Below are 23,120 nucleotides of genomic sequence, written 5' to 3' on the forward strand. Positions count from 1 at the left end.
TAGGCTTTTAAACACTTTTGTCATATTATAATAATTACCTTGAATAAATATTTGTAAAAATTTTAAACAAAAACCTTTTTTTTTTAATGTAAATATGAAGACCAAACCTGACATTTGGAAAATCGGACAGCATAAAAACACCAAATTCCAGTATTAGGCCTATATATGCATTTTTGCAGAGCAAAATGATGTAATTTGTTGACTTTTTGTATTATATAAAAGAGAAATGTGTGCTAATGTACAAAAGATCATTGGCTGAAGTTAATAGTTAGTGAAATTGACAAATACAGCACATGGACTTGAGATGTACCCCTAATTATAGAATGACTCACATAATGTATATTTTATATCATAGTTATGCTAGTTATTGTAGATTGCGTATTGATTATACTGTGTAATGTCCATACTGTACATTTTATATATATTCACAATTTTTTTCCCTCCCCTGTATCACCGACTGCCAGAACCAAATTCCTTGTGCGTGTCAACATATTTGGCCAATAAACATATATTCAAATTCTGGTTCCTCGTCTGCCTGAAGAGGGAATCATAATCATAATCATGTTTATTGGCCAAGTATGTTATTATTTATATCATAGTTATTATATAATAGTTTTTAATTTAAATAACGCACAGGTTCGAAACATTTGATTTCATTCTTGCTCTCCAGCATTTCTTCGCAGGTGCCTGAGAGTTTTCGCGGAGGGTGCCAATACTTTTGCGCTAGGCGTGAGCCAGAGCAGAGCGAACGCTTCCAGGCGGGAGCGCGCTTTCCCTGTCACATTGCAGGAGCGCGCGCTCGTCAGCAGCAGTGCACGTTAGGAGTCGTGCACGAGCAGCGGAGTCGCTCAGTGAGTCGCGCGCACATGCGTTCCTTCAGCTCGCTGTGTGAGAGCAGTGCGATAAACTGGCACATTTCACAAAATGGCGGATTCTGATTTGTGGGGTAAGAAGTGAGAGAGTTTCTTCATGTATTTTTAAACGAGTTACGCAGGTGGTTTAAAGTTTAAAACGCGCGCTCGTGTGTGTTGTAGACGCGGACAACTTCGAGCCGAATGAACCGCTGAAAGCGGTGGCGGGGCTGCAGGACCGGTGGGAAGGAGAAGACGAGGAGGACGACGTCAAGGTAACGAGAAAATGCGTCTCGTCGAATAGTTTGTGTGTTTTAAAGATCAAATCAGAATTCCAGATGTTTTAGCCGCTCGGCTAAAAAGCTAGCACAGAGCTAAGGGCTAAGCTAAGCAGGCTAGCTTTCGGCCGGTGTTCAACTTTAGCTGTTAGCTCAAATAGCGGTTTGTTCAGAGCTACTGTTATTACTCATACACAATTAGTTTGGCTAGCTAACCCTGGCTCGTTAATATAGCCAGAGCTAACGTGCTGTTAAACCGGTATTATTGTGTCAAAATATAATAAACCGTCCCTTTTGGTTAGTTGACACTGGTTTTGTGGAAACGCTGGCGTTAGCGGTATGTCATGCTAATATTATTAGCAATGATAGCAACAGCAGCTCGTGCAACGTTGCCTCACTTAGTGTGTGTGTGTGTGTGTGAGAGAGAGAGAGAGAACACACCACACACCCGGATTTTATCTCCAATAAACTCATGTGGTTAACTCTCGCTGTTCGGGTCTTTCCGTGTTCGATTAGGTCATATTTTTTTATCACCAGTTTTCTTTTCGCAAAACTTTGATTAGACGCGTGACATTTGATTGCGTCACCTGAGAAACTTCTTGTTTTATTTGACGTCAGCGTGACGGGATCACGTGACCTGAAGCGAGGCAGAGCAGCGTGGGCTCTGAGTCATGGTGCGGCGCGCTGCCTCTGCCTCCATAACTGTTCTGGAATCACCTAGAACCGAGGGAAACATATGGACTTGTTCAAGAATCTCTAAGCACCGATGGAGCCTTGATGGACGTGTTGAAGATTCACTTGACTGCTCTAGAAATATTCTGGAATCAGTTAGAACTGAGAGAAACATATGGAAGGGTTCTAGATTTGCTTAGAACTAATAGACCTCTCTCAAAGTCTTGTCACTTCTTTTAGAACTGATCGAACCCCATAAGTGTGTCTAGGTTCACTTAGAACTGATAGAGCCCTCTACGCATGTTCTGGAATCACTTCGAACGGCTCGAAGCATACGGTAGTGTAAAACGCTACGTTCACACTGCAAGGCTTAATGCTCAATTCCGATTTTTTTGTGAAATCCGATTTTTTTGTGAGGTCGTTCACATTAACAAGTATATGCGACTTGTATGTGATCCTCAGTATGAACGAAAAGCAACCTAAAAGTGTTCCGCATGCGCATTGCAGGATACGACGACGTCACACGCAGTGAGCATGGTCAGTGTTTACGGAAGTAAAACCGCCCGGTTGCGGTATGACCCATCCAATCTAGCTTGAATAGCTGCATCCCCCCAAATGGAAATCAGCTCCCTAACCTCTGCGTCCTTCCATTGAGAAGATTCAGAACCTTCACAGCCCGAAGCGTCCCTCGCATTGATGTCATGCGCAGGGGCGCAGATACGTTTTTTGAACTGGGGGGGGGGACAAAGCTGCCAGCAAACCAACCCCAACCCCGATATGCCTGTCAAACTTGTTGTTAGTAACCATAGCAACCAAGCTCGAGCTCGCAACCTGTGCAGTCTGCGCAGCTCAACCAACCGAATATCAGTCTTTGTTTTATGTGAGTTGTTGCAACTATGTATACACTGCTGTGCACCTCAATAAACCGAATGGTAATTAGTCTTTTGATTTTTCTGTGAGGTTTGCCTTATATAAAGAAAGACAGCATAGATGTTTTTTCCTCCCTATAAGTGGGGGGGGACCGAGCGAGGTGAATTTAAATCTGGGTGGGACGAATCCCACCCTCTATCTGCGCCCGTGATTATGCGTCCCACCCTCTATCTGCGCCCGTGATTATGCGCCATGTTGTAACTTTTTTTGAGAGACCCGCCGCCTACTTCAGTGCAGAATAGTGACGTTTGTGGCTTGTTGATGACGTGTAAGTCGGATGAATGCGACCTGGCGGTTCAGACTGAAGTCGCATATGAAAAGAGCGGATAGGGATCGGAATTAGGACCACATATCCAAACGGCCTGGGTCGGATTTGAAAAAATCGGATCTGTGTCGTTCATATTGTCAATAAAAGATCGGATACAGGTCACATATGGGCGAAAAGATCGGATTTGAGTCACTTCAGCCTGCAGTGTGAACGTAGCCAAAGACTCTCTAAGCACCGATGGAGCCTTTATGGACATGTTGATTCACTTGACTGCTCTAGAAATATTCCAGAATCAGTTAGAACTGAGAGAAACACATGGAAGTGTTCTATATTTGCTTAGGACTACTAGACCTCTCTCAAAGTCCTGTCACTTCTTTTAGAATTGATCGAACCCCATAAGTGTGTTCTAGAGTCACTTAGAACTGATGGAGCCCTCTACAAGTGTTTTGGAATCACTTGGAGGTGGTAGAAACATATGGAAGTGTTCTAGATTTGCTTAGAACTAATAGACCTCTCTCAAAGTCCTGTCACTTCTTTTAGAATTGCTTGAACCCCATAAGTGTCTCGATTCACTTCATCCAGGTTCACTTAGAACTGATAGAGCCCTCTACACATGTTCTGGGATCACTTCGAACTGCTCGAAGCATATGGTAGTGTTCAAGACTCTCTAAGCACCGATGGAGCCTTTATGGACGTGTTGAAGATTCACTTGACTGCTCTAGAAATATTCCAGAATCAGTTAGAACGGAGAGAAACACGTGGAAGTGTTCTAGATTTGCCTAGGACTAATAGACCTCTCTCAAAGTCCTGTCACTTCTTTTAGAATTGCTCAAACCCCATAAGTGTGTCTAGATTCACTTACTCTAGGTTCACTTAGAACTGATGGAGCCCTCTACACATGTTCCGGAATCACTTAGAACTGCTCAAAGCACATGGTAGTGTTCAAGAATCACTAAGAACTGATGGAACCTTAGACATATTGAAGATTCACTTGGACCCAATGGACCTTTGGAATCAATTAGAACTGAAAAACATATGGAAGTCTGTAGATTCACTTATAACTGAGAGAAACCTCTAGAAATGTTCTGGAATCACTTGGAACTAGTAGAAACATATGGAAGTGTTCTAGATTTGCTTAGAACTGGTAGACCTCTCTCAAAGTCCTGTCAGTTTGTTTAGAATTGATCGAATCCCGTAAGTGTTTTTAGATTCACTTCGTCTGGGTTCAGTTAGAACTGATCGAGCCCTCTACACATGTTCTGGAATCACTTAGAACCACTAGAAGCATATGGTAGTGTTCAAGAATCACTAAGAGCCAATGGAACCTTCGATGTGTTGAAGATTCACTTGGACCCAATGGACCTCTCTAGAAATATTCTGGAATCATTTGGAAGTGTTCTCGATTTGCTTAGAACTGGTGGACCTCTCTCGAACTCCTGTCACTTCTTTTAGAATTGATCGAACCCCAGAAGTGTGTCTAGATTCACTTCATCTAGGTTCACTTAGAACTGATAGAGCCCTCTCCAAGTGTTCTGGAATCATGTGGAGGTGGTAGAAACGTATGGAATTGTTCTAGATTTTCTTAGAACTGGTGGACGTCTCTCAAAGTCCTGTCAATTCATTTAGAATTAATCAAACCCCATAAGTGTTCTAGATTCACTTAGAACTGATAGTCAGCTGAAAGCGTTTTAGACTTGCTTAGAAATGGAGCGTTCTACAGGTGTTCTAAAGTCAATTGGATCTGAGATAACCCTCATGGAGTGTTCTAGAATTACTGAGAACTTAGCCTAGTATTCTAGAAATCATTAAAAACTGAGGAAAACCTCCAGGAGTTATTTTAGAATCGGTACAACTTAGGAAGTGTTCTAGAATCCCAGAAGAGTGTTGCAGATGTCGTAGAAGTTGTATGGAATCCTTTAGAGGTGATATAGGCTTGCTTAGCTCTGTTCCACAACCCCTAACAAGTGATTATAGAATACACTGGAAGTTTTCCAGAATATCTCACTAGTGTCGTAGAATTCTTTAGAAGTAAGTGCTGTAGAGTGTTAGTGGTGTTCTGGAATCCCTGAGAAGTGGCACTGAATCTCAAGTCTCTTAAAGGGGAACTGAAGTCATTTTTAAACTTGCTTTATTTCTTAACACGTTATTCAATTACGTTTTCGGTTTTATTAACCTTTATATCGTGACTCGTATTGACATGTTATATTATGCTTATCGGCCTATTCGGTTTTTAGCCACGTTGAATGTAGATCGTTTGGTCCATGGCAGGCGTCGTTTATCCGCACAATCTTCACGAGACTTGTGCGAGACTTCAAACGTGAAGTATCAGTGCCGCCATTTTGAAAACTGTTTACACAGCGGCCAGATCACCATATCATTCCAACTTAGATTAATTTAGAGATTTTCCAGCTTCATCAGTGATGGAGATTATTCCATACGACTTTGAACCAACGTGGAGTAGAGTTGGAAAGACGACAGGATAAGGACGAGTCCGTCACGCTGGTATTTACGTCATTGTCGCGCTATTAAAGCATGCCAGATCAGGTGGTTGGTGGGTTTTCAAAATAATAAATACATGCATGTATTTTTGTGATAAATACATATTATACTGAGCGCATTTCCCACATGATCTTCACTAAGGTTTCGGACAGCACTACAAAATGGCATCCCCACTATATAGTGCCGTATATACAGTAGTGAGTCGGGAGCGATTTCGGACATAGGGAAAACTTCCGGCTTGATTACGTCAGCATTCGAAAGAGGGGGTGCGCGTCTTTTGACAACGTTGGCAGATGTTGGTCACTTTGATTTCCGCTGTACGTTTTACTTCCGTCCTACGATGTCTCGCACAGGTCTCAACGAATCTTGTTTGCGGCCATTGCTTTGACATATGGACTAATGTATTACATAGCATATTTCAAACACTCATAACTTGCAATAGCGGTGACAAAATAGCTATCAAACGCATTCTTGTATTTTATAAAATGAGAAATAGAATTTTTATAAATTTGCCTTCAGTTCCCCTTTAAAGAGAATTTACACAGCATGCGAGACGCAGGTTGAGCAAAACATAAGTGAATGTATACGTTTTGCACTGCCTCCGTTTCTGAAGCGTGATTTTTCAAGATTCGAGAATGCAACAGCAGGCTCGTGTCACAAAAGCTGCTGAAGTGACATAAGCACTAAGGTGACGAGGTATAAACGGTAAATCTTCATGAGAAGATGGGTGCCTGTGATAGACATTTCAAGAGCAGCAAATAAGTCATAAACATGCTCACAAAGTGAAAAAATATAAAATTTTCATATTAAACAGTCATCAGTGTCATGAAGTAACAATTCAAGTCCTTAAACACAATGTTTTAATGTGACAGAATAGGAGGCGTTTTTGTGTGTGCGCGTGGATTTTGATGATGATTCTCTTGTGTGCGAAAAAAATAGAACCGAAGCATTTAAAAATGCTCGCCTCGTGTTTTTACAAACATAATACATGCTTAAAGCCCTACCAGTCTAAACCGCTGCATTACTTCCAATGGAATTCTGTCTGTAACAAAAGACAGACGTCAGATGGACAACTGAAAAAGGCCTCCCAAACAGTTCTGGTGTAAATTAGCCGGTATAGGTGATGAAGAATCTATTTGTAGTGTTCCAGAATGGTGTTTTAGAATCCTTTAGCAGCGTTTTGGAGTCACTTACAAGTGATGAATGTCACAGAGGTGTTCTGGGATCCAGGGGATCCAGTTAGAACTAATATACAGTCAAAGTAAAAAGTTTGTGAACCCCTTGGAATTTTCTGTATTTATGCCTAATTCCCATAAAACATGGTCATATCTTCATGTAAGTCATAATAATGAACAAAGACAGTCTCCTATAACTAAAGATACAGATTTTCAAAGAATGTTTGACCATATTGAATAAATCATTCAAACTGTGAAACTGAAGTTGGAAAAAGTAAGTGAGCCCTAAGCTAATGACTTTTTAAAAAGCTCATTGGAGTCAGAATTTAGCACACCTGGGTTCCATTTAATGAAACGAGTTCAGAGGTGTGGCCTAGAATTACTTTGATTAAAAACGCCTGAAAAGTTTGAGTTTGAACTTTTGACAAGGAGCATATCCAGATGGGAATCATGCCTTGCGCAAAAGAGCTATCTGAAGACCTAAGATCCAGAATTGTTAACTTGCATAAGGCTGAAAAGGGTTACAAAGTCATCTCAAATATTTTAGGTATTCATCAGTCTACTGTCAGGCAAGTTGTCTATAAATGGAGATGATGAGATATTGTGGCTACTCTGCCTAGAAGTGGGCGCCCTGCCAAGATGACCCTAAGAGCACAACGCACAATCATTAACGAGGTAAAGAAGAACCGTAGAGTGACAGCAAAAGACTTGAAGATGTCATTAGAACTGGCTAACATCTCTGTTCATGATTCAACAATACGCAAAACATTGAACAAGAAAGGAGTCCATGGCAGGAAGCCACTGCTGTCAAAAAAGAACATTGCTGCACTCCTGAATTTTGCAAAAGAGCACTTGGACACTCCACAATGGTACTGGGAAAATGTTTTGTGGAGTGATGAAACCAAAATTGAACTATTTGGGAGGAACAAGCAGAACTCCATTTGGTGTAAAAAGGGCACTGTATATCAACATCAAAACCTCATCCCTACAGTAAAGTATGGTGGAGGGAGCATCATGATTTGGGCCTGTTTTGCTGCGTCAGGGCCTGGAAATCTTGCCATCACTGAGGGGAAAATGAATTCCCAAATGTATCAACAAATTCTCCAGGATAATGTGAAGGGTGTCTGGCTGTCAACTGAAGCTCAGAAGAGGCTGGGTGGTGCAACGGGACAATGACCCCAAACATCGCAGCAAGTCCACAGCACAATGGTTTCAGAAGAACAAAATCCGTCTTTTGGAATGGCCTAGTCAGGGCCCAGATCTCAATCCTATTGAAACGCTGTGGAATGACTTGAAGACAGCCATACACAGAAGACAACCCAAGAATATGGAAGAGTTAAAGTGCGTATCCTGGACCAATTTCATTTTTTTTTTTTTTAAATATGAAAGTATGTCCCTTTACACACTCATCCAGGGTAATATTACACAAGGCCATCTGTCTACAGCAGAAAAAAAATAACAAAACGCGTCTGGAAAAATCCCAAGGGAGTTTGGAGCCAGATTCGTGACGTCACCTGTGGAAGCGTCAGCAGGCTGCGAGAGCTTGCACGGTTTCAGTGCACAGCCTGTGTAGACAAAGTTTGGCAGCCAGCGATTTTTGCATTGAAATATGGAATTGTCACCTGAGCGCAATGTTACTTCACCTTTGGATGAAGAATGTAATGAGATGTCAGAATTGGGGCTTCGTCTGTTTGGATTTGATGATGATTCAAGTAGTGAAGACGATGAAGACAACACCGGGGATGCAAATAATACGGTCGTTTTCTCATAAACAAACCAGCGCTGACGTAGGATTCAGAGGGAGGCATCCCGTACGCGACGTCACTAAAATCAGTTTGCCGGGAAATCCAAATGGCAAGTTTTTTTAAAGATTTTTTTTTGGGGGGGGCTTTTTCCACCTTTTTTTTTTTTTAAAGATTTTTTTTTTGGGGGGGGGGCTTTTTTTTCACCTTTATTGGATAGGACAGTGTAGAGACTGGAAATGAGCAGGAGAGAGATGGGGATGGATCGGGAAATGACCTCGGGTCGGATTCGAACCCGGGTCCCCGGATTTATGGCACGGCGCCTTATCCGCCTGAGCCACGGCGTTAAAAATTTTAGGAGCACGGGAAAAAATGGGGGCACAAGCAGGTTTTCATTTTAAAGGTTTATTGCAGCGCAAACCTTAGACACACCAACACACAACGCAAAATTCAATTGAGGAATGAATGAATGAATGAACAAACAAATGAATACCGAACAACTGAATGAATGAACAAACAGTAGCTAAACAGAGAGCAGAGCTAACAACATCAAGGACAGCTCCCACCCTGGCTCTGAGTTCTTTGACTTGCTGCCCTCAGGCAGGCATTACAGGTGCATCAAAGCAAGGACCAACAGACTCAAAAACAGTTTTTTCCCCACAGGCCATAACCACCTTGAACAATTAGCCTTTTTCACATTACGTCACTTGCAGGGGAACTCGTATTCGTTTTCAGCCTTTTGAATGGAAGAAGAGGTATACGGTGGCAACATATGTTAACAAAACTGTGTCATTCACAGATAAGATTGATAATATTGCGCATTGTTGTTTATCATTACATATTGTTAGCGACCATTCCAGTCACCTATCTGCCTTGTTTTGGAAAGGAAGTTTACTGACTTTCTCTGGTTGCTACTTGTTAGCCAGCAGATTAGCATGCCGCCTCTTCTTCCATTCAAAAGGCTGAAAGCGGATGTGAGGTTCTTCTGCAAGTGACGTAATGTGAAAAAGGCTAATTACATGCACTGACTGATGGCACTTCTGGCAGGTGCAACAATGCACCAACAAGGACCTAAAAGGATAATATTCTCACACTTACCTGATACAGTGCAATACTTATTACAGTGCAACCTCACAGAGCACCTTTTTAGTTTTTATAGCTTTTGTATATTTTATATTTCTACACTTTTACATCCATACCCAATACAATGCAATACCAAATACAGTGCAATATCCTGAGTTTTGTAGCTGAACTGAGTTTCTATAACTAACTAGAGACAATTCCCCTGGGGGAAATTGTGAGAGTGATGCAGTGCGCGTAGCAGTCGCTATTGCAGGAGCTGAGCTGAACTCTGTGAATGTGTGACTTGCCTTGATGCTACAAGCCTGTGTCTCTCTCAAGGCCTCTGCATGCTCGTGCGACAAGGCTTTCGCAGATAGCTTTTCGCAGACAGTTGTAATTTATTGTTGAGCGGGGATAATAGGCGTGCGCCATGTTATTCACCGGCACAACGCAAGGGGGCGCGAAGTCGCTAGGAGTAGTTGGTGGGTGTGGTTAGTGGAGTGTTTATCCTCCGGTTACTTATAATGACTAGCACTTTTTTTTTTTTATAATGACTAGAACTGGAGTCGTATAGATGTCCGTACTTCCTCAATCAACCGCTCTCCATGCTGCTCCATCTTCGCTCGTGTTTTTAAAAATGCCGGTCGTGAAAACAAACCAAACCGGGAAAGTAGGGAAGCGGAAGTGCGTGTACAGCGGATGTAGAGTGGACCAATCAGAGCCCTCTTGTCTGCGGCGCTGTCTGCGAGGCTTCTGCGGTGGTCACAGTTTTTGGGAGGTGCGCGCAGAGCGTCTGCGAAGGTGGGGGGGGCTACGCAGACACTGTCTGCGGCGCTGTCTGCGAGGACTGGGTTGTCAGCATAAATTGGCCTTCAGAGGGAGCAGCCCCTCCCTTATATATATGTGTGTGTGTGTGTGAGAGAGAGAGAGCGTGAGCAGCCCCTCCCCCACCCGCGCGCTGAGTGTCCACACAAAGTGCAGGATTTTCTCAGTGCTCCCTCCAAACAACAGGGATTTACACGAAAACGGAAGGAGCTATTCACAAAATTCTTTCACATTGAGCACTACAAGGCTCCCCTGAACACATTGATGTAATTTTCTTGTCTCTAGTGTAAAAAAATATTAGGTAGGCTATCCAGCGCTGGATTTACATACTTTGCAGTTTAACGTTTGATACATTTTAGAATGTTAAACTTGTCGCGTCTGTGCTCAGTGCTTTCCTAAATTGTCGGCTGCAAGAAGCCCTCGCACGAATGTGCGTTTTTTTTTTTTTCGTCGTTCGCATGCCAAAAAATTCGCTCGCAAATGCGAGTGAAATGTGTGCACTGTAGAGCCCTGCTTAGAAGACTTCCAGAAACCCTCAAAAGCAATAAAACTAAGAATCCCTGAGAAGTGATATGAAAATCGCTTAGAAATGTTCCATGAGGTTTTGGAAATTATATGGAATCTTTTGAAGGTGTTCCAGAGTTATGTAGATGTGATAAACATGTGATGCAGGGTCTTTTTAATGTGTTCTAGAACTCTGGTCTGGGGTGTCAGCTTTGTGTTTTTACTCTCTGTGAACTGTGTGTGTTCTGGACAGGCCTATCTGTCGCTTTTCGGTTTCTGACGATTTAAAAAAAAATTTTTTTTTTAATCTTTTGTTACCTTTTGCTTTTAGAGTCGTACTATGTTTTCCACTTTTGAAGAATTGGTATCAGTGCATGAGTACAGATGTGACAGTGCAAAACATGTTCAAAAAATTTTGACGTTATTGAGGCATATGACTGACAATTTTTTTCAGAGCTTAGTTTTGGTGTACATTTAGTTTTTAAATTGATTACTCTGAGCCTTTTTAAAAAATTTTCTGTTTCAGTCATTTGTGTGGTTTTTTTTTTTTTTTTTTACTTAAATAAATAACATTTAAATTCCTTGGGTTTACTTTGTTCTTTCTCATGTAGGATAACTGGGATGATGACGATGAGGAAGAACAGAAAGTGGAGGAGAAGAAACCAGGTAAGGTTTTCAATTTGAAGCAGAGCGAGTACAGACGACACAATTTAAACCCATGATCTTTTGACACCCCCCCCCCCCCCCCCCCCAATAAAAAAACAATTTCAGTCTGTGAATAATTGTGGGGTGCCAATATTTTCAAGCACGTTTGATTTTGTCTGCAGTGCGTCACGTATTGAGAATCCCTTTACAACTAGCTGTAAGTACAGCAATGAAAGACAACCAATAAGTCAATAAGTGATATAAATGTATATGAAATACAGTTCATCTGTCTTCATGTGCAGCAGATCCCTGAATTCAGTTGATCATCCAGCTGAGAGAGAGAGAGAGCAGGGGTCTCATCTCATCTGTAGCCGCTTTATCCTGTTCTACAGGGTCGCAGGCAAGCTGGAGCCTATCCCAGCTGACTACAGGCGAAAGGCGGGGTACACCCTGGACAAGTCGCCAGGTCATCACAGGGCTGACACATAGACACAGACAACCATTCACACTCACATTCACACCTACGCTCAATTTAGAGTCACCAGTTAACCTAACCTGCATGTCTTTGGACTGTGGGGGAAACCGGAGCACCCGGAGGAAACCCACGCGGACACGGGGAGAACATGCAAACTCCACACAGAAAGGCCCTCGCCGGCCACGGGGCTCGAACCCGGACCTTCTTGCTGTGAGGCGACAGCGCTAACCACTACACCACCGTGCCGCCCCAGCGAAGGGGTAAAATGTAAATATAATAATTATGCCCTCTGTAAGAAACATTGTCCTGTCCTACTCAAATGCTTGAGCAAAAATAGTTAAAAAAAAAAAATCTACCATTTTGTACTATACCTCCAGTTCTCTTTGCAGAACAGACGACCCAATCTCTCCACCCAATCCTTCTTCCACATTTTCCCTTATTTGTTTGTTCTTGCTTGCTCTTGTTCCTGTAGTGTAGTGTACACACTGCTGCATAACCAAATGACCAGTCACCAAGATTAGATTTGTAGGACTGATCAACAGTTACCGCAAAAGTTTAGTACAGGAACAACTGCGACAAGGGCGGGTCATGCCAGATACTCAAAGCAAAGCTTCCCATACTTTTGCCACTCGCTGATATAATAATACTGGATTGTTTTACCATGGGTGCAAGTTTTCCGGTATGTGCCGGAAGCTCCGGTTTTTTCGGTTCTGAAAAAGTCATTTTTCCAAATCGTGTAAATCTGTTGAGATTTTCGGGGGGGTGGCCCTCTCACTGTCTCACTCTCGGCGTATTACCGGGTTACCGCGGTACAGTCTCTGCACGAGACAAATCTTTTCATCTCGTCGTCGCCACAAACCTCATTCAATTTATACGCCGCTCACCGACGAGCGGTCCTGACTAGCCCGTTGTTTCACGGTGTTGTATATATGTGATATCATGTTTCACGCACGTAGCACGTTGTTCGACCAAATCAACACAGCTGTTCCCATGAGTTGCCGTTTCTTTTGGTGCAAGTTAGAACGGTGCTTTTGATTGGCTCACTGTTAACTGCCGTCCAGTGAAACTTCAGCTTTTATAATAAGCCTTATTTTGCTTCCCTCCCTTGCGACAGATTCACGTGCTTTGCTTCTGGTTACTGATCAAAATATGTCAAAATGAAGTTTTTATCGGAAGGCTCCAATACAAAAGAATTAGAAAAGACGTGTAGAAATAAATGGAGATGGGAACAAAGTAACAGTAACTTTCACATGGTCAAAATGCAAAGTCATTGATAATTTTGGCCCAGGTGTTTTCTGCAAGTATTGCTCCTAAGGAAAGAATTTTGAAATTAATGATATTGGCCGTGCACTTTTCTGATTTTTGTGCTATGTAGTAATAAGTGAATTCAAAACATTTTATTGGTGATTTAAATTGTCATCTGATATTATGTGATGTGCAAATGCAATGTGCTTTCTTCTAGAATTGAAATTATTCATCACAAGTATCTGGTTTTATAAACTTTTTTTTTTTTTGGACATTTGATTACCTTTCAATTATTAAATAAAAGTAAGGTAGGTCTTGAAATAAGTTTGTTAGCTTTTTTATATCATCTTTTCTAATGTGGTTGTTGGGTTGAAAACTCATTTGTAGTCAGTAATGGATTATAAAATATAGATATTTTTGTATATGGAAAAAGCCGAATCTTATTTGCTAAAATCCAGGAGTTTCTGAGGACATCAAGACATGTGGCCCCTTATTTTAACTCGAGCTGTGTATATATTGTAAAAAAGGTATCACAGCAAAAGCATATTAAAAATGGTTGTTTCAACATTTAAATTAGTAGTTACTAGATGTTTTGAAATATCAAGCCTGGTATTTGAAATATTTATTTCAGATGAATTGATGAAATGTATTAAACATTTGATGTGAATATGCAAATCATATAACTATTAATATTATAAATGTTTGCATGAGAGACAACCATTTTAACTTGTAATTAAAATTTTTTTTCGAGCCCTAAGGGGGGGGCTCACCTCCCTTTGTAAACCCCCCCCCGCATGGCTGCGCCATGCACATCTGACTTTGTCAGACTTTTCAGGTTTTTGAAAATTTTATACTTGCACCCATGTTTTACTCAATAAATAAATGACCAAGTATAATAATATTTGTCACATTTTGTTTTAATTGGGTTCTCATGATCTACTTTTATGACTTGTGTAAAAATCTGATGATGTTTATGCGGAAACAGAAAATTCTAAAGGGTTCACAAACTGTCAAGCATCACTGTTGGTAGAATCGAACATTTTACAGAATTATCATGTTCACCATAACAGGGTTCCTAATTTTAAAAGAACTCCATGCGTCGTGTTGTCTTCGTGATCATTAACGTTCATGCACAGTGACTGTTTATAACTGATCGGAATCTAACAGTAGATTACACTTAAATTAAAAAAAATATATATATAAAAATGCTTTTTTTCTAATAGTTTTGTTTGTCGTAGCAGCATCATCTTTAAATCTTGATTCAGTGTTCAAATTTATCTAAAGGGTCACCTCTGTATGAACAATGTCTTAAAACAAACAACAACAAAAAAGACGAGCATTTCTGCCCTTATTTTTGGTAATGTGTCAGATTTGATGCTTTTCTTGGCATGTTTAATATTTTGGGGTCAAAGTCTTCCTTGGGGTTGTTTTTTCCTTTTGTGTGGGGTTCCCACCCCGTCCCCGAAAAATTAAGTCCTGTTTTTGACCATTCTTGGCTTTCCTAATGAACATAGTATAGTAGTGTTAAATATAGCCTCACCAACCACTTTATTAGGAACACCCATCCACCTGCTGTTCTGTTTGATGCAGTTCTCTAATCAGCCGATCCCTCGGCAGCAGCACGGTGCATCAAATCATGCAGATACAAATCAAGAGCTTCAGTTAATGTTCACAATGTTCTAACATTAGAATGGGAAAAATTGTCATCTCAAAGTGTGATGTTCTTTCACTGTGGTATGGGTGTTGGTTTGAGCCAGATGGACTGGTTTGAGTATTTCAGAAACTGCTGATCTCCTGGGGGTTACACACACAGCAATCTCTAGAGTTTATACAGAATGGTGCGGAAAAAAAAAAAAAAACATCGAATTGAATGAGCGACAGTTCTGTGGGTGGAAACAAATGCCTTGTTGATAAGAGAGCTCAGAGGGAAAATTGACAGATTAGTTTGAGCTTTTGTGCCTGGAAGGATATAGTAACATCACTTTTTACAACTGTGGTGAGCAGAAAAGCATCTCAGCATGTAACAGCAGAACACATTGGGTTCCACTCCTGCAGCCAAGAACAGGGATCTCAGAATCAAGAACAAGAGTGTATACTTCTGTAATATTCCCCGAGTTGAACATGCACTAATAGTTTATTCATGCAAAACAATACAATTTCTGTATTGACTTTGACAGAAATTGAGGATACTACTCGATTTGAGAGAACATAAAATTGGGGGGCGGGGCTTTCAGGAAACATCCGTTAATATCCGAGAGTTCAAAATGTCTGCACAGATCATTTTGGCTTCATATGTGACTTTTTGGGGGTGATAAATACTGCACTTTTGGCATATTTCTGACTTGTATCTTGTACGAGCGCACAACTAAATTCGTGATTGATTGTTGTAATTGTCTTCCTGCCAGGAAATGGCATAGTCACTTATTTATTTATCCCCTCGATTTATCAGCTAGCTCTTATGCATTTAAACCATGGATTAAAGTTTTCCGTCGTGTGACGGATTTCCGTCAACTGAACTCTCCCAAGGCCAAATGTGAGGTCGGTGCTGATCCGAGGAGAATTAAAATGACGGGTGGTTGGGTAGAGGTTGGGTTATAACACTGATGTGTTGCAACACCATCAACTATCAGCAGGGTTTATTTAACTTTTTTGTTTTTGAGCCATGCTTTGTGTCGTTCATTTCCTATGTTTGATCATGTTTAAACGTTCGCTGTCTACGGAGCGGCATTAAAAAAACATGCGCTGTCAAAATTGGCAAAATACATTCCCATGTGCTTGGCGTGCTTGTGTCTGACCATTTCTGTTTTGTATTAAATTAAATCTTGCCAAAATGACTTAGTTCAAACCTGGACATATAGAAATGGAGCATGTTAAAAAAAAAAAAAACGAAAAAATAAACCCCGGAAAGCCCGCTCCTCTGCTTCAGCCAGACTTGAAGACCCGACGGTGCAATGCTTACAGACTGTCAGAAGTAATTAAACCTAAATTTATAGCTAACACATCAGCAGACGCCCCAACAATTATTTTCGTTAGGCCAGTGTGTAAGGTATGTTAGAACCGTGCCTTATAGCCTACGTTATATCACAATTTAAAGGACGTTTGAGGAGTTGGAGGCTGCGAGTGCAATGATGTTCCGACATGCGCTAAACTTTATTCCCTGAAAATCATACACCAGCGTTCAATGCCCCAAACAGTCAAAATGTCTAGAAGACTACGGTTAAATAATAATCATAGCCTACTAAGTTAAATTACGTCAAAACATCTTTCTGGCCTATGAAATGATGGAGGAAAATGAGAACGAACGCAAAGTAGATAGCAGCCAACTTCACGCGATCTTTTAGGTAACTTAACACATGTGTTGGCCACAATATTTCTCTTAATAAAATCTTGAATTTTTTTTGAAGTCGTATTCAACACAAAGTAAGGTCAAATTATAATTTTAATTTAAGCGAAGATCCAAACTTTTTTCTATATTGACGTCGAGCACAGAGGAGCATGTCATTCTGCTTTCGGTTTCGGCAGCATGGATGCGCTTTACATGAAAGAAGGCACTGATGTGTCTGCCATCGATAAAGGTGTAAAAAAACAAGTGGAGGTGGGCTTGGCTGTACGAAATAGGTGAAAACGGAAAGCCATTTAGTTCATGGTGCAAAAAGCTAAACATTCCAGGTGCTTGCATTTGTGTGTGGTTTGCCACAAAAAAATAATATACGGAAGCAATGGAAAGAGAGTGCAATAAATTGAATATATTAATTGATGATAAAGTTATCAGTTCTAAGTTAACCATTCTCAGAATTTCATCGAAATCCACACATACCCCCCCCCCCCCCCCCCCCCCCCCCCCCGTAAATTTTCAGTCAAATTTTTTTTGCTTTAATCCATGATTTAAACTAGATGACTAGCTTGCCGTGTTTTGGTTAAATTATGCTCAACTGTCTCTTTTTTGCATGTAACCAAAACATGACTTCTGGCAGCATGCTGGAGTTTCACTAACAGTAACGATTTGTCATTTTATTCCAGCCACTGGTGGATGGATTAATTTTGGCATGGAGCATGCTACCATTCCAACAATTATCACTCTCTTATAAAGCTTCGCTTTATTTAAACTGTTTCCGCTGACCCATTTAGTCTGGGTAATTAGACATTCTTCATCGGTGCTTTAATAAATTATTCAAAGCCATTAAAGCTGCATTAGGATTAAATGACCAAGTTATACACTTTTATCTCATTGTATGTGGGGTTGTAAAATATTGCCTGGCATCTGGATGTAATTCAGGAGGATCATTTCATTTTCTCTCTCTTTCTCAGAGGTGAAAGTTTCACAAAAGAAAAAGCTGGCTGCAAAAATCAAAGAGAAAGAAAATGAAGGGGGGGAAAACGAAGAGGAGCTGAAGAAAAGGGTGAGTCAGTTTTTATTGCATGGCATTCATTGAGTGGTGGGTTTATTTCCTTTTTTTTTTTTTAAGTAGAAAATTCCTTCCTTAGATGCAGTGCTAATCCAGGATCAGTAGCGTTTGTTTTCTGAAGAATACGATTTGATTATTGAGACCTGAAGAAAATCTTTTACATTTTTTAAAGTAGGAGTCATTGTGTTTTTAAAAAAAACAAATCGCAGTGTAGATTGATGTATGGAAGGAAAAAACAAACTGTCCATAGTTCAGTGAGGTCTAGTTTTCTGAACCTGATACACACACAGGTTTATCCAATCACATGTGCTTATGTAAATTAGTTTAGCTGAAGGAGGCTTATTAAACCAGAAATTAGCTCCAGGGCTAACGCTCAGAAAGGAATGAGTTTCTAAAGATGATGATCTAACTTCAAAAGATATCTGTTGATCAAAAGTGATAACATGAAGCGCCACAATAAAATAAAAAATCGCATCAAATACACATCTGCTTAGTGTCATAAAGTAAAAGATCGTTCCTCAGCATTCAGTCATGATAGCTGCATATCTGGACCTGAAGATTTTAGTGTTTTTATTTGCATATGTTTAAGTTCTTGGATAACAAATCATAACGCGTCTCTTGCCATCGATATTTGACCAGTTGTCCGAGTCCCAGGTGAATTCCCAGCTCACACCTGAAGAGCAGGCAGCCGAGAAAGTGCGCTTGCAGAAGCTGCAGGAGGAGTCGGACATGGTGCTCGCGTGTGAAGCGTTCGGTGAGTGGCGTCAAGTGTCGGTTATCAATAACGAGGGTTTCTTATACTCTGTGTGTGTTTCATTTTTGATTCATCTAGAATTAACCAGCCTCAACTACTGAACTATGAAATGTATGCTGCAGATATTTTACTGCATGGTACAAAAAAATAAAATATATCAAGCCTCTGAATGAAACGACAAATTTTTTTTTTTTTTAATCAGTATTTTTCATAATTAATATCAATTATTCAGACTAATTGTACAGAATGTTTTCTGATTTAGGTCCGTGAATGCTCATTGCTGTTAAATGGATGTTTTATAATGGAAATAGATAAAACATATATTTTCATTACGATGTAAATCGTAAAACTATTGTAAATTAAGATATGTAAATATTGTTTTTATGGCTGGTTTTTAAGTCTTTTGAAATGTAAATTTTATTCGACTGAATTTGAACTAAAGGTATCTAATTTTAATTTTTACTTGTCAATTAAATTTCTACTCGTAAAACATCTGTTTTATAGAATTGTATCTGATTCAGTTTTGCCTGGTTGATTCGATACAACACATTGAATTGTAGTGAACTGAGTTCCTGTATCTCGTATCCACAATCCCAGATTTTACTCCATAAAAATGCTGTTACAGATATCTGAGATTCAGTTTGTTCTAGTAAAAATTCACAATTGAGACTTGTGTAATTTTGAGATCTCTAAAATCAAGACGAGCCTTTTTTTTTTAGCTCTTAATTATAGCTTTCTTCATAATCAAGAATTTGATTTTCACATATGAAGTTTAAGAGTAAAAACTATATTCATACAAAAATAATTTAATACCAAAGTTACAAATTCATGAGTGAAAATTCAGTAATATAAATGTTAAATGTGAGGGTTTTTAAAAATTCTTTTGCTTGTACAAACACCATTTTACTAGTGATTTGAATCTTACAAGTTGAAGTCAAGTTTCTATGAGTTGGAACTGAATTTGTGCCAGAATGGATTAGATTACCAGGAGTGGAAATGGAATTCCTGATATCAAAAATAGATTTTTTTTTTTACCAGTGCAAATATAAGCTTGTGATATCAATAAATAAATTAGCCAAAATTATAGTTGATCAAGAATTTAGTTTTAAGTGAATGTTTCACGAGTAAAAATGTTTGTGAAAATTTGAAAAGTATTAAACGTGAACTAGTGGGGGGGGGGGCATTTTTTGAAGAGAGGGGGCATTTTTTTAAAATTCATGGTATCAAATTCAATTTTGGTGAAAGATTTTGTATTCAGTAGTGAAAATTGAATTTCCACCTGGACAGATTTCATTTTTCACGAGTAAATATTGACTTTTCGCTAGTGAAATGAAAAAAATAAAGTTTGATGTAATGAGTTGAATTTGTACTTGTGGAAATAAAATGTTCATTGAATCCCTGATATGCTTAAAGTGTAAAACGACCATTTAATTTGCCATATAAAATACAATTGTTATCTGAAACTTGATTCATTGCTTAAGTCAAAATTTAATTCTGGACTATTTACTTGTCAAAGTGTCAGTTGTGGATCTCTGTAATACGTAACTATTCACAAAGTGCGCTTCTGTGCCTGATCGCTTCCTCAAGTTGCCTCAATTTAATGAAAGGAAGCACTTGATCCTCAATTAAAGGAAATGAACTTTTTTTGAAGGTGATGATGACACTCAAACTCTTCTGATTTGCAGGTGTTGACACAACTACCACAAACAGTGCCTCGGGAATTGAAGCCATGTGTCCCTCGACTAAGGAAGACTTTGTAGTTTTTGAGAAATTACTGAGAGATAAGGTTACACAGTTTGAAAAGTCAGTGCATTATTCCAGCTTTTTGGAGTCGCTGTTTCGGGAACTCTGTATTTCACGTGAGTGGAATTCCTCGGAGTTTGTGTGTCTGTTTTATAATTGTACACTGAAGTATATAAGGTTTGCTTGTTACTGTTTGTCACAGTGGAAGTAGACGACTTGAAGAAAATCAGCAGTTCACTGTCGGTTCTTCTCAATGAAAAGCAAAAGCAGGAAAAGGTAGGCTATGAACTTGTCTCCTTTTTTTTGTCTGTGAGATGCTTTTTTTGACACTACACATCCAACAGGCACGGTTCTTATTATAGCTGGGCGCAAAAGTTTGCGGCATAATATACTCAACAAAAATAAAAACTTTACACTCGTTTCAAAGTCAATAATTTGAACATTTTGGAAAATAGGTTTGAAATAACGATTGTATTCAATTATCTTGTCATTAAAGATGCTATAGCATACAGATCATGTTTGTCATGGAAACGGTTCCACCGGAAATGCGACGACAATGTCCATGATCAAAAACTGTGAGTCACAACTTAATGAAATCATGTCAATATCGGGTGTGTCCTCAATGGGCGTTCACAACTGCGATACAACGTCTCCTCATGGATTGGATGATGCGTCTGAACACAGCTTGGGGAATGCGCCGCCATATTTGTACCAACATGGCACCAAGCTCCTGCAAGTTCTGTGGAGGGTTCCTTACGGTCGGCTGTGGTGCCAGTTTGATGGAGACGTGTCTGGAGATTATGGATGGTCTGTCGACTGCATCCCATAACCCTCGCAACGTCAGTGACGGATGTTCCCGTATTCAGCATGCCAATGGCACGTTCACGCTGAATGTTTGACAGTCGTGGCATTGCAAATTAACGAATAATTAACCATAAAACCTTGTTTTTCTGAGATGACACTCTACTCTGCTACCGTGAGATCAACTGCACGTGTATCAATAGGTCACGTCACTTGTGTCACGTGGAAACGTGATTTTAGCGTGCAGTGCTCTCGCACGTGCTACGTAGGCCCGACCGGTAGAATGAATGTGTGATGTAATGCCCTTGACAATGCATTTAACCATAATCACAACAAGAACTCTTTCAAGAAAAGTTTCTAAACACTAATTGAAAAATAATGAGTGTCAAGTTTTTATTTTTGCTGAGTATAATAAACTTATTGGGGGGGGGGGGCATGGCATGTTGCATTTCACAGATGTGCCTATATTATATTATCCCTTTGTTTATCAAGTCAGATAAATATTTCAGTTCAGCTGTTTGTACGCTCTTTCTGAATGTGATGTACTTTTTAAATGCCAGAACAGCTTTTGAATCCACATTCAATTCTCCGTAACTTTTTTAGATTTCATATATAATTTTTTTTTTCTTCTTCCTCCCCCTTGTCTCTTTTTGGTTGTTGTCTTGTTGCAGAAAAGCAACATCTCACTTGAACGTCACAGAATTTCATTTTAATTTGTTTGATCAAGTGTTAAATGCATGTCGTCCATTTTCACCTGGAAACCGTTGGGGATGCAAACTTTTGCACCCAGGTGTTCCCTTAAATGGGGCGGTCGAGTTGTTAGATCCTGACTAGGCATCCCAGTCAGGATGTGTTCCTGGGATAGTCTCTGGAACTCGAGAGCTGTAGATGAAGAGCTTAATGTGAAATGAGTGTCACAGAAGCCTGAGTGTAATTCCTCATCTATGCTGTAGAGGGAGCTGTTTGCTTGCTTACTGTTAAATCATTCCCCTAACCATCTTGATATTCTGAACTTTTCAGTTGTGTGAGAGAAGAATTCTGACCCTTACTTATCTGTTTCACATGATCATTTTCTCTCTATAGGAAAAATCCAAAGGCACCAAGAAGAAAAAGAAAACCGTCCTCGCCGGCGGTGGTTTAAAAGCAAAAATGAAAGACGAATTTGACGATTACGGCAACTTTGAGGGCAGCTACAACGATTACGAGGACTTCATGTGACGAAGGCTGAATCGCACCCCCTTCGGCCCCCCACCCCCCCTCAAGACATGCAGCAATCCCCTGTCTCTCATTTTTCTCTCATCAGTGCCATCCTGGAGTAAACTGAACACTGTGTCAACCTTTGACTTTTTTGCTTCAGTGGTCAAAACAACTCTTAGTGAAGCTGCTATCACCAAAAATTGGTGTTTGGTGACGAGGAAGATCTATCATTGCCTTGTATTTACAACTCTGCCTCTGATGAAGACTTTAGGACGTGAGACATCTTTGCACAAGTGTCTTCTCTAATTGGCCCAAATAAGAAAAAGAATCATAATGCCTTATATAAAATACGTCTTTATTTTGGTTGAAATAGCTGATGGTGTTAACCTCTGTGCAATTTTATTTACATAGAAACAAATGTGATATTCTATGCAAAATAATTGTGTACAGAACGTCTCGGTTGAAAAAGGAAAGAGAAAAAAAAAGTATGGATATTTTCCTGTGGTGGAAATTTCCACAGAATTCTATCTAGAGCTCTGGTTGTCAGCTCCATCAGATGCACATCATTCAGCAACTTTATTTTCCCTTGAAAATGTCAGTGCATTTACAGCAGACACTACACAAGGAGCACTGGTGGTAGGTACACTTGTGTTTTTTTTTTTTTTAAAGGATGGAAATGTAAGTACAAGTTGAAAGTGGCATTTCCAATGTGATTTTGACTTTCTTTCCATTTAAATGTTTGCTCTCATGCTGGTAGATTTATATTACTAGTGCAAGAGTGTGGGGCTTATTCTTTCGTTGTAGCTTCTGCAGGCTTGTATCAAGGAGGAAGAAGATTAGGCTGAACAGAAAAACGTTTGCTCCCAATCAATATTTTGGGGTTTTCACCCTTAATCATTTGTGAGAGAGAAAAAGAACTGGTGGATGACAAGAATCCAGCAGTGTTTTTTTTTAAGGATCTAATTTAATAAAAAATGATTGGTCAAGGATTTATTTTATTTTTTGGAAGAACTTCTGTAGTGAGAGTCAAAAACACAAGGCGTTCGTA

At 39.9% G+C, this 23,120-nt stretch overlaps 1 protein-coding gene across 1 annotated transcript; it reads left to right on the forward strand.

Moving 5' to 3' along the window:
* The first annotated feature begins 822 nt into the window (after positions 1–822).
* eif3jb (eukaryotic translation initiation factor 3, subunit Jb) lies at positions 823–23,061 on the forward strand. Its single transcript, XM_060911719.1, has 8 exons — positions 823–946; positions 1,035–1,126; positions 11,418–11,472; positions 17,480–17,571; positions 18,217–18,331; positions 20,017–20,190; positions 20,277–20,350; positions 21,959–23,061. Exons 1-8 carry the CDS (start codon positions 925–927, stop codon positions 22,091–22,093), a joined length of 759 nt encoding a protein of 252 aa, XP_060767702.1. The 5' UTR covers positions 823–924; the 3' UTR covers positions 22,094–23,061.
* Positions 23,062–23,120: the final 59 nt, after the last annotated feature.

The sequence above is a fragment of the Neoarius graeffei genome, chromosome 27 (assembly GCF_027579695.1).
Source record: "Neoarius graeffei isolate fNeoGra1 chromosome 27, fNeoGra1.pri, whole genome shotgun sequence".
Classification (NCBI taxonomy): Eukaryota; Metazoa; Chordata; class Actinopteri; order Siluriformes; family Ariidae; genus Neoarius; species Neoarius graeffei.

Excerpts from the sequence above, each read along its gene's own strand:
- eif3jb (XM_060911719.1), top strand. The coding sequence starts at position 925 with ATGGCGGATTCTGATTTGTGGG. Across the intron at positions 1,127-11,417 it reads ACGAGGAGGACGACGTCAAG|GATAACTGGGATGATGACGA; the intron begins GTAACGAGAAAA and ends TTTCTCATGTAG. Across the intron at positions 20,191-20,276 it reads TCGGGAACTCTGTATTTCAC|TGGAAGTAGACGACTTGAAG; the intron begins GTGAGTGGAATT and ends TGTTTGTCACAG.